This window comes from Triticum urartu, chromosome 4A (genome assembly GCF_056163025.1).
Source record: "Triticum urartu cultivar PI428250 chromosome 4A, HENAU_Tu73, whole genome shotgun sequence".
Taxonomy (NCBI): domain Eukaryota; kingdom Viridiplantae; phylum Streptophyta; class Magnoliopsida; order Poales; family Poaceae; genus Triticum; species Triticum urartu.
Genome location: NC_141876.1, coordinates 586832571 through 586843885, shown reverse-complemented (window position 1 = coordinate 586843885; position 11315 = coordinate 586832571). Strand labels below are relative to the sequence as shown.

At 47.9% G+C, this 11315-nt stretch overlaps 1 protein-coding gene across 1 annotated transcript; it reads right to left on the bottom strand.

Moving 5' to 3' along the window:
* Positions 1 to 1274: 1274 nt before the first annotated feature.
* On the bottom strand, positions 1275 to 5193 carry LOC125552991 (putative glycerol-3-phosphate acyltransferase 3). Its single transcript, XM_048716710.2, has 2 exons — positions 4351 to 5193; positions 1275 to 2389 (listed from the first exon to the last, which is right to left on the bottom strand). Exons 1-2 carry the CDS (start codon positions 5137 to 5139, stop codon positions 1505 to 1507), a joined length of 1674 nt encoding a protein of 557 aa, XP_048572667.2. The 5' UTR covers positions 5140 to 5193; the 3' UTR covers positions 1275 to 1504.
* Between the last annotated feature and the right edge of the window lie 6122 nt (positions 5194 to 11315).

Here is an 11315-nt window from a genome sequence, read left to right as displayed (position 1 = left end):
CTTTGCTGTAGTTCTCATGGTCTTCTGATCTGACTCAACACTTGATAGCATACATGATGGTGAAAGCTAGCTGCTGAAATGTCCAGTTGTACGTAGCCATCACTCACCAGTACCATTAAGCTCCCAACCAAATGGCGTAGCAAATCAAAAAAGAAGCTACCAGGCACCACTGGCGACAGTGACGTGCCTCTGCTTAGCCACAGTGGCAGTGACATGTCCCTGCTTTGCGTGATGATTAAACTTGATAATGACACAAACCTTAAAACACTTTCCATCATCATCTGGTGAGCTTTAGCATCATGTTTAAGTTACAAATCTCTGTTACCTTTTCCAGGACAAATCCAATCAGTCTAGGTCCCGCCTCAGTAGCTTTGTGTACAAACACAAAAATTAGTAGAAATCATAATTGTTGCCCTTTATATGGACTACTCTCTCTGACCCCAAATAGATGATGTATAAACTTGGCTAGAAAGGTAATGCCTTCTAAGTTTGATCAAATATATACGCCCTTTGTCGGTCTGTCCCACAATATAAGACCATTTTGCAAGCTAGCCATAACTTGAAAAATGGTCTTATATTATTTTTATTATCATTATTTTTTTAGAAAAATCTGTCTTATATTATGGGAGGGAGGTGAAGAAAAATATCAACAACTACAATATTGAATAAACATATTATGAAATATATCAAATGTGGGATATATTGATATTGATTTGGTGTTTATGTTCATATTTTTGTATATATGCTTGGTAGAATTTAGAAAACATTGATATTTTGACTTAATTTATACGTCATCTATTTGAGGACGGAGGGAGTGCAATTTTGAGCTGAGTGATGCGGGGTTTTACACGATAAGATTCGATATTTTGTTTTCCAGCTTTGCTAAGACTTCGTTATGTCTCAATCGATACAATATTCCTTTGATCTTGCATGGAGATTCGTACAAACTTTTTCTTTTTTTCTTCTTATATATTGTATATCACTTGGCTGAGACCTAGCCACACCCTTTGTTTTCTCTTTCAAAGATGCATGCAAATTTCAAGAACAGGGTAGGGTTGCTGATTGTCTGGCTAATCACGAGATGGGCCAGATCCATCGGCTAGGTCTCAGTCAAGCCACATAGTATTTAAGAAGTAAAAAAACTGAAAAAAATTGTACGAATGTTCATGTAAGATCAAAGGAATATATCATCGACTAAGGCATAACAAATCTTAGTCGACTGAGACTTAGCAAAACCGTAAACTAAAACTCACTATTCAATCCAAAACAACAAATCAAGCAAAACCTCTGTATATTATGATTGCACAAATAAATAAATCGCACACTGTATTAGCGTGATACTCCGTATTTCACAAAGCACCCCGGACAGCACACATAATCCCTGACGAACACAAGAGACGCATATGCGCTGTACACCATCAGCAGCGACAACAAGCTAGCTTTTGTATAGTACTGGATTGCACCACTAGTCGTCAATAATAGACTGCGCTGGCATCAGCTGCAGCTAATTCTTCGTGCCGCCGTCCTGGGCGGCGCCGACGACCCCTTCGTTGCCGGCGAGGATGAGGTACTTGTCCCTCCTTGTCAGCCCGGTGCGCTCGTACCCGAGCGCCTCCGCAACCCGGCGCTGCACCTCGTTCGCCACCGCGCGCGCCTCCTGGCCGCCGCATTCGACGGGGTCGAGGAACTGCACGAGGTAGGACGGCACGGGGTTCATCAGCAGGTACAGAGGGTCCAGCATCTTCCTGCCCCGCGCCGTCGTGCCGTGGAACATGTCCACCGCCAGGTGCAGCGCCACGGGCACCACGTCCACGCCGCCGGCGGCAAGCTCCGCGAACAGCGGGCTGAACCGCAGCAGGAACGGCTCCCTGCACGTCGTCCCCTCCGGGCACACCACCAGCCCGCGGCGGGCGAGCTGTGCCTGCATGGCCGCGCGGTCGGCGGCGCGGTCGCGGGTGAGGCGGAACGTGGGGATCGGCGCGAGCATCTCCGACAGGCGGCTGATGCTGTAGGTGGCTGCGGAGAGGTCGCGCCGGCCGGCAGCCGCGGACACGCACAGCGGGTCCAGCAGCGACCGGTGGTTGCACGCGAAGAGGTTGCTCTTGCTCTTGTCCCCGGCAGAGGGCGACGAGGACGCGATCATGCGGTTGTGCATGCCGAGGCTGGCGAGGAGCGGCACCGAGAGGGAGAAAGGGAGCAGGAGGAAGACGGCGGTGCGGAGCACGGCGAGCGGCGCACCGAGCGGGAGCCACATGAACATGGCGAGCGTGGCGGCGGGCGTCGGCCGGAAAGCGGTGCGGCCGTCGTGGAAAACCAGGGGCTTCGGGTACCGCCGCGGGTGCAGCGCCTCGCGCCGCCGCCGCGTCGACTCCGTTGGCACGTACACCTCCTGCATGCATGCACGCACGCAGGGCAACGCAATAAATTGTTAGCCACAGCTCACCAACAAAAGTCAAAGAACGATTATGCTACGCTACATGTATACGTACTACACGATAGTCGATAGGAAATATTGAAGATATGCTCGAATTAACGGCCAGGATGTTAACTTAAAAGTAGTTGCAAACTAGTACTTCTACTAGCTGTCTTTTTCAGAATGGCGTTGAAGCAGTAGCTCTAGCTTTCGAGTACTGCTGGGGATAGCAACATCGATGATGATTAATTTATCGATGAAGGAAATATACATGCATGCAAGAGTGAATAGGAGCATCTGAATTTTTAGGTTTATGTATGTGTTCTGTTGGTGCATGCATTTTCTCAACAAATTCATAGGTGTGCGTGGTGTTAAAACTTGCAAACATTTTGGAAAAGTATGATCAAAATTAAACTAGCACACGAAGATAATAATGGTAACATCTAATAATTTACACTGTCCCTAGCTAGAAAAGCCGAATATTTTCTTCTTCTGCACTGTATGTATGTTTGATCATATCTTCGCGTAAATTACTAAAATAAGATGCACATCATGAATTGAATGAAAAGGGCTAGGTGTTGGTGTAAATAGAAGTCTAGAACCATCTCCCTCATTTTCGGTAAGGTGTTGGACTGGACAGTATCTCTACCTATCGAGCACTGCTCAAGACAGTAACATAGGACTACTTTTCTCTTGAAAGCTGACGTGTTGGACAACTTATTTTGGCACGATCATGCACGGCTCTTTCCATATATATATATCCAAGCCTAGCTAACTAGGAGTAAAAAAAGGTAGTAGGATACTGTGCAAACACAGTAGGTGCATGCACGCATGGTGGCTTGCAATCACTGATCGAGGCGTGCATGTGCATGTGCATTCAGTCGAACGAGTTGAGTTGACGTATGATCCATGCAATGCAGTTCACGGCCGACACCGGACACGTACGCACCGCGCCAGCCAGCTCAACCACTCGAATTGGCTAGGAGGATGCACATCTCAATCAGGAAAAATCTAGTATATATGTGCCGGCGTCCATGCAGGAGCTATATATACATACAGATTTGACAAATTGAACCTGGCAGAGAAACATATTGCTTGCTAATAATAGTACGTAACATCAAGAGTAACATGCAGCGGTGTGAAGGGGTTGCATATTCTTAAGCTACATGCTTTGTTTTAAAAAGGAATCTCAGTCACTTCTCTAAGCAATAGAACCATATAACGCCCAACCATCTCCATTTATTCCCACCACACCAGGTACTCCCTCCGTTTTCTTTTAGTCCGCATAAAAGATCTGTCTTAAGTCAAACGTAATAAAGCTTGACTAAAATTATAGGAAAAAGATATCAACATTCATAATATAAAATCGATATCACTAGATGCATCAAACTTTCATATTGTATATTTCTAGTATTATAGATGTTGATAATTTCGTATATATATTTGGTCAAACTTATATGTGAAGTAAAAACAAACAAAAGGAGTACTATACAAATTATAGTGGAAAACCGCAAGAACATTTTGCTAGAATTGCACACTTTGGAGACTCCATTTTTAGCAAGGCTTAGTGATGTAGTAGTAGTACTACTAGAATTTTGGGTGACTAAGACATAAAAATTCCAGGCAATCAAAAATTAGCAAAATTAATAATATGCCTAAACTAACCCAGGCTATCTTGTCTAAGTAGATACGCTTGTTCTCACCAAAAAAAGTAGAATACGCTTGCATGCGAATTTCAGTAACAGTTTCTTTCTTTTTGGTATCTTTTTTCCATCAATATCTTGAACAAACACGCTCATCCCTTAATTTTTTTCTTTAAACTTATCTCGCTTATTTTCAAGAACATTAATAGCATGCATATCAGCGCCCTCTCGCTTATTTTCAAGAACATTAATACATCATGCATGGAGTAGTAAAAAAAACCATTGGTGGCTAACCTTGCAGTACTTTTGGAAGATGTGCTGAAACGAGCACCCCTGTCCACCAATGCCGACGACGGCGCCGCCCTTGGCCCCAATGACCTCCTCCACGTCCATCCTCCTCGCCACCTCGCCTTCATCCTCCACGAGACCCAGGTAGTACCCTCCGAGCTCCCTCAGCTCCGGCGCGACGACGGCGTCGACGGCGAGGTACTCCTTCAAGAACGGCTCCACCATCGCCCTCGGCATGCTGCTCACGCAGACGCAGCGCCTTCGCCGCCGCACGCCCCCTGCCGTCACTGGAGCAGACGTGGCCGCGTGGAACACCTCGGCGCTCACGTCCTGCAGGAACAGCTTGGGCATGACGGCCATGCCCAGCCGGCCAAACGCGTCCTTCCGGAGCCCCGCGAAGGTCACCATCACCATGGCCTTCATGGCGAGCTCGTCCGTGAGGAGGCGGAGGAGAGGGTAGAGCAGGAGCAGGAGGAGGCCGCGGAGAAGCCCGCCGGCCTCGAGGGCCACGAGCATGAAGTAGGGGAAGGTGGAGGAGGACATCAGCAGGCCGCCTTCCACCTCGCACACGATGGTGCCGCCGCCAGCACGGCCACCATTATCGTTGTCATCGTCCGTCGTCCCTGGCGCCGGGAGCGCGTCCAGCGGCGCCGTCGACGACTCGTGCTTGTGTGAGGGTGGCAGCCTCTCGGTGGCCGACGCCGGCGCGGGTGGCGCACGGGTGATGAGAGACTTGAGCCGCCGGATGAGGATCTTGTTGTACAAGAGGAGGGACTTGGTGAATGCTTTGGACATGGCGGCGGCCGGCGGCGAGTGCTACCACAAATGTTGAGGCAGGTGTAGCGAAAGGCAGAAGACGCTCCATGTGTTTATATAGATAGGAGAAAGGTACGTATACGTGTGCTGGCGTGTAGCTAGTGCACTAGCGGGGTTAATAAATACGCGTTGGTGTTTAATCTTGTCACCAGAGGCTCATTCGGTTTGGAGGAAGCAAAAACATCGAAATTAGAAGTACCTAAGGTCCATATAGACATATGATAGGGTGACATTTGTTATCCTAAGAAACTTATGCAAAATATGAGTTTGGGGTGGATCGTGTAGTTTTCTTAAAAACATAAGAAATGAATAGAAATCCTAAGAAATTCATGTACTCATTTCCTACAAACCAAATGCATCTATAGAAAACTTTCCTCTCGAATCTTCATTCCTATGTTTATCCTATGAAAAGCCTTCAAATGAGGCCAAGGAGTACAAGTTTGTTGTTGTGTCATGTATCATTGGATTTTAATCTTCGATTGCTTTTGTACACGCTGTTGACTTTCTTAAAGCCTGGTAATAAAATGGGGCCGACTATTTCTTGGTCATCCATTTCTTATTTTCTTACACCAGTCACTTTTTCCTCCACTGTCTAATCTCCACCCAACAGACCGCAACCTCCTTCTTCGGCCCTGTTTGGTTCATAAGTCCAAGGACTTTTTTTAGTCCCAACTTATAAGTCCCAAGTTTCTAAAAAGTCCCTACCTATTTGGTTCCTGGGACTTATAAGTCTCTATAAGATCATATTACAACTATAAGTCTCTATAAGTCCCTCCTTGAGAGTCTTATTTTATAAGTCCCAAATGCCTACTTTAAGTCCCTATAAGTCCTTCTTGTTTGGTTTAGATGGGACTTATAGGGACTTTTTTAAGTCCCTAAACCAATAAGTCCCTGGAAACAAACATCCTCTTCATCTAGCCTCCTCCTCCCACCCATCCCCCGACAGCTGGCAATGATGCTTCGCCGCCAAGCCTCCTTTCCAGGTCAACCTTCTATCAAACAACATCGGCGACCCCCCCCCCCCCCCCCCCCCCGCCTGTTCTCCATCGATGATGCCCCGTCTGACTGCTAGGTCCTGCTCCCGTCACCCCTCCCCCCGTCTTTGTCGCATCCTCTTCTTCTCACTCTCACAAATTTCCTAATCAGATGTCCGACAAAAGGCAAACGCGTAATAAAATTACCATCTGTAAAATTCTACTCCCTTTGTCCCATAATTTGACTAGCATAGTGTCAAAAAGGCTCTTATATTATTGAATAGAAGGAGTCGCTAGCTAGCGTGCTAGTCAGGTTGGATGCACGCAAGAAGGGCATTTTTCTTTAGCAAGTACAATAAGGTGATGTAGGCAGGCTGTAAGGCTATAATATTTTTTTGCTTAGTTGGATGAGATAGAAGAGGTGAGAGAAAAGAAGCAGGCTACAAACTTACAGTCGGCTATAGCACGAGCTCTAACACCTTTTGTGAGAGAAACATATAGGCCATATATTAATAATGTAGTATCCTAGTACGACTAATTGTTGTATGAGTGGGCAATAAGATTGGCTATAGCTAGGTGACGTGGCAAATTCATATAGTCGTCTGTTGGCTATGCTATAACCATGCTCTTAGGGCATCTCCAATGCCGAACCGTAAACCTCCCGCAACCATTCGGATCGGGCTGTCCAGACCGCGAAAGCCATCCAACGCGGCCCTGTATCGGTCCGGACGTGATTTATCCCGCAAATCGGAGACAAAAAGCGGGGGATGTTTGCGGAAGTCCGAGTCGACCCCAAGCCCGTTTTGACCGTCCCGACCCACCAAAAACCCCTCACCTCTCCCGCGCATTTTCAATCAGCGCTGCTTCAAAGCATCAACGCCCACATTCATGCCCATCCAGAGCAGACGCGATCGCTCACTGGCGCCGACATTGAAGCGGCGCGCTGGCCGAGAGAGTGAGCGCCGTCCGCGCCGCTTTCCGGTGCAGGCGAGTATCACACGTTCAAACGACACGATGACTGCCCATCCGTCCGTCTATTGCTTGCATTAATGGAAGGTTGTTGCCGAGGCGTCTCCTCTGGCGCCACCCGTCCATCCGTCTGCTGCCCACCAGTGCTATATAAACCGCTGCCCTGACCATAGCCACACTCATCCCTCTCCACACCACTCCTCGCCATGGATCCCTCTGCGGCCAAAACTCTCTGGGGTGGGCTGACACCTGGGTGGAAGAAGGCCATGGCCGCCATTGCTGCCGACTGGCAGGCCGGCAGCCAACCAGAGGACATGCAAATAGAGGACGCCTCCTCCGACGAGCCAACGCCACCCTCCACTTCCTCTTCGTCACCCTTCTCCTCCGCTCCACTCTCGCCGGTGCATCACACCCTGACCATCGGCGAGGCCCATGCCCATTATATGGACATGGTGCGGGAGGAGCGTGGGGAGTGGTTTCGGGAGGCGCGGGCTGACGCCAACTACAACCACAACCTCCTCCAGGAGCATCTGCATGTGGAGGAGTAGGTCGCCGCCGGCAGGGCGGTCGCGTCGGCCGCGGACCTGGTGGAGCAGGAGGCACTGCTCGAGTCCCACCGCTTCGCTCGCGAGATCCGCCTCACCCGCTGGTTGTACCGACAATGGGTGGCAGAGGTAGCAGCTGCCGGCAAGGAGCGCGAGGACGATGCATGCGAGGCATTGTTCGGCGACACCGACGACGAGGAGGCCGTGCCCCGGTGCCATGACCATGAAGAAGCCGACACGTCCACGGGCGCCGCCGACAGTGAGGAAGAGTAGTGCACGATAGGTCGTCGTCGCTCGTGTCCCAGGAAGGCCACCGCTCCTCCCCTACTATCGACGCCAAGCTTGGTGGGCTTAGCATCTTCGACCGATTAGTCGCTTGGCGGCGACGTGGAGGCGGACAACTTCAGTTTCCGGGGCTCCGAAGGCGAAGGTCATGGAGGCGGAGCTGGAAAAGGCAAAGCTTCCGTTCTCTTGGTTCATGGTCGGAGACGGGGACTGGACGCCGGCAATGATCCCGTCTAGGACCGCTTTTATATAGAATACGACATGTTTATGTTAAATCAGGCCATCTTTATATGAAATCCGCATTTATTTGCATGAATTTTGTTCGATTGATTTGAGTTGTTGTAAAAATGTATACGGCTAGTGCTGGATGACTGCCTCTCGCGTTCATGTTCGCGGACTGATTCCCTTGTCCGCGGACGGACGCGGGAGGTTTTTGTGGGTTGCCGTTGGAGATGCCCTTAGAAAGCAGTTGTTGAAAGGTTGTAATGGTTCTTGTGTAGCTGCTCCAATTTTTTTTGCGAATTGCCGTTGGAGTAGCTGGCAGCTTGGTAACCATACAACTTTGGCACGCTTGAGTTATTTTGGGTAGAGTTCCAAAGTTTACTTTGTCTTTTTTTTTGATTATCAGTACAAACACAAATGCACATATATACGCGCATACACTCACCCCTATGAACGCATACACGCACACCCTACCCACTGAAAACACATCGCCGAAAATCCTGAAATAAATCCAGAAATAATGCGAGCACCAGGATTTGAACCCTCATGGGTTGGGGATACCACTGCGCACCTAACCATCTCAACCACAAGTTGATTCGCCAAAGTTTACTTTGTCGGTAGTAACATTTAATCCGGGCAATTCCAGCGTGCAATCGCGCTTGATACTATTGGCCAGAGCTTGGGGTATGTTATTTGCCATTTATTTTTGCGATTATAAAGAAAGGTGCACATGGTCTTGATGTTTTTTTTTCCACGAATACACAAAGCTTGCATGTCTTTTTACTCGTATAACTAAAAGAAATACAAAAGTGGTACAATACTTGGCACGTGTGCTATGTGACGTGAACACGATGACCGGAGCAGAGAGCGAGGGGCGCTAAGCTCCAAGAACATACTCCGATAAATCCATAGAAATCTCAATGTGTTTAATAGTTTAGATGCACGTTAGTCGCCTAAAAACGGAATTTGGGTCAGTCAATTTTGTTGCGAGAAGGAAGAGCGTTGACGGAGAGGAAGAAGGAGATGCCGAGGCCGCCGACGCCGGGGAAGAAGCACCTCACTATCTATCGTTAGGATAACGGGTGCGGGTGCTGGAGAAGCAACCCCACCATCTATCATTAGGGTGGCGGACGGGGTGCTGCTTCGCCGACGATTTTTGGGTGGTCGCTGGGGTTAGAGGGATGGCCGTCGGGGGGCGGCAGCACGGCGGTGCGAGAAGGTTTAGGGAAGGGTAGGGCGGCGAGGCTGCGCGGAAGCGCCGCCGGCCGCAGGCAGTGGAGGCCGGCGGTTCGGCTGATGGTACGTTCAGTTGGGAGGGGGGGGGGGGGGGGGAGGGGAGAAGAAGGTGGGGTGTTGAAGAAGCAATTTGATCCACACGTTTTGCATCCGAAGGCTGAGACGAATCGATTGACTCAGATTGAATTTTCAGTCGACTTACATCTTGCCAACCCCTATGTTTAACTATATTTAGTGCACGTACCTACATACTATAACTCCGAGCACTAGGATCTTAAAATTGATGGGAATCATCATTTGTGGAGTACAAGAATGATCATCCCACACAGTCGAGCGGTCATCAAGCAAATGGTCGGCCATGTGCGAGGATGGTCTCAGCCGTGGCTTGCATCCGCTGTCATGGCCGTGTTTTGTTGATATCATTGCACACGGTTGTTCCTTTTCTTTTCGAGCCATGTGCACTCAAAACCACCTTCCATTCCACCCACAATTCACTTAGGCTAGTCATAGTGGGAGTAACTTAGTTAGTAACATAGCGCACTTTAAAAAATTGTTGCTTATGTGGCAAGTAATTAATGAGAGGTGGTAATATAATATGTTATTGTAACATAGCGTTTTCCAAGACAAGATGAGTCTACATGCTAATAAATAAAGCTATCTAAGATACTACTATTATATTACTTTGCATTATGAAGGTAGTAGCTTAGGCTAGTGTCATATACATGACACTAGTCTAGGTTACTCCCCACTATGACCAGCCTTAGACTAGCCACGGTGGGTAGTAATATAAAGTAGTAATGTAGACATGTTACTACTCTATGTTACTACCTCTATAGTGGAAAGTAACATATGTGTGATAACATGCAACATTTTATTTATTAGGCTATAGACTCGTCTTGTCTTGATATGTGTGATGTTACTCATACTAGTAATAACTAGCTATGTTATCATATGCCTCTCTTTCTTCATTTATTGCTTGTCATATCATCTATTTTATGTAGATATATGTGATGTTACTATCTATATTACTCCCACTGTGAGTAGTCTTAAAATATGTACCGTTGTGGATGGTGATTTTTTCCCCAAAACATTACTATGCGACCAGAAGGGCTTGTACTTGTATGGACCATAATGCACTATTGTGTGCCCTACCACCCTCACCAAACGGGGGTTCATCTTAGCTACGAAAGTGTCAGGCACGTATGTCAATATTTGAGTACATGCTACAGTAGACCTTAGGTGAGCTGAAACGAGCACACACACAGTACGTGTACCCTGATTTGGAGGCACACACACAGTACGTACGTAAAGGCTAGGGCCGGCCCAGCAGCAAATCACCAATAACACGTGGCCGACGACGTGATGGCTTTGTGGCAAACTCCTGCTCACCGGATAACTCATACACGCTTTGTACGCGATCGATCACGTACCACACGTGTCCAGATCAAGGAACAGTGCTACATCTAGAGCTTACATTGTCGAACGGTCGCCAGCGTGTGGTACAGCACAGTATCATGTTGCTTATAATTGAAGCTAGCACATCAATCGGCCCATTCAAACTAGATATAAGTGTGTTTTTCATCATGTAACTTACTGCGGTGTAGCTTTCGTCACCCTTATAACTTTTAATACCGTGTAAATTCCGTCCCTCGTGGCCTCGCAACTGTCAACCATGGCCAGATAACCGCTTTGGTGTTGAAATTGGCCAACTTGTTTGGTTAAGTAATATTGGGTTGTTTGATTCGTAAGTTTCTCTAAGAACTTATTCGCGCTACGTTTGAGAGGAAAATTTCTCGTCCACTCCACCTACGTTTGAGACGAAAAACGCCTTACATTTTGTTACAGAGTAAATCAATATGAATAGTTGAAACCTACACCGAATTTAGTGCAGGCAGCGCTAGCTAGCCAGCTTAGCACTGTTGCG

Bases quoted from the DNA above. Each gene is read 5' to 3' on its own strand.
- LOC125552991 (XM_048716710.2), bottom strand. From the start codon at position 5,139: ATGTCCAAAGCATTCACCAAGTCCCTCCTCTTGTACAACAAGATCCTC. The intron at 2,390-4,350 runs GTTAGCCACCAA...GCATGCATGCAG, and splicing joins TCTTCCAAAAGTACTGCAAG to GAGGTGTACGTGCCAACGGA.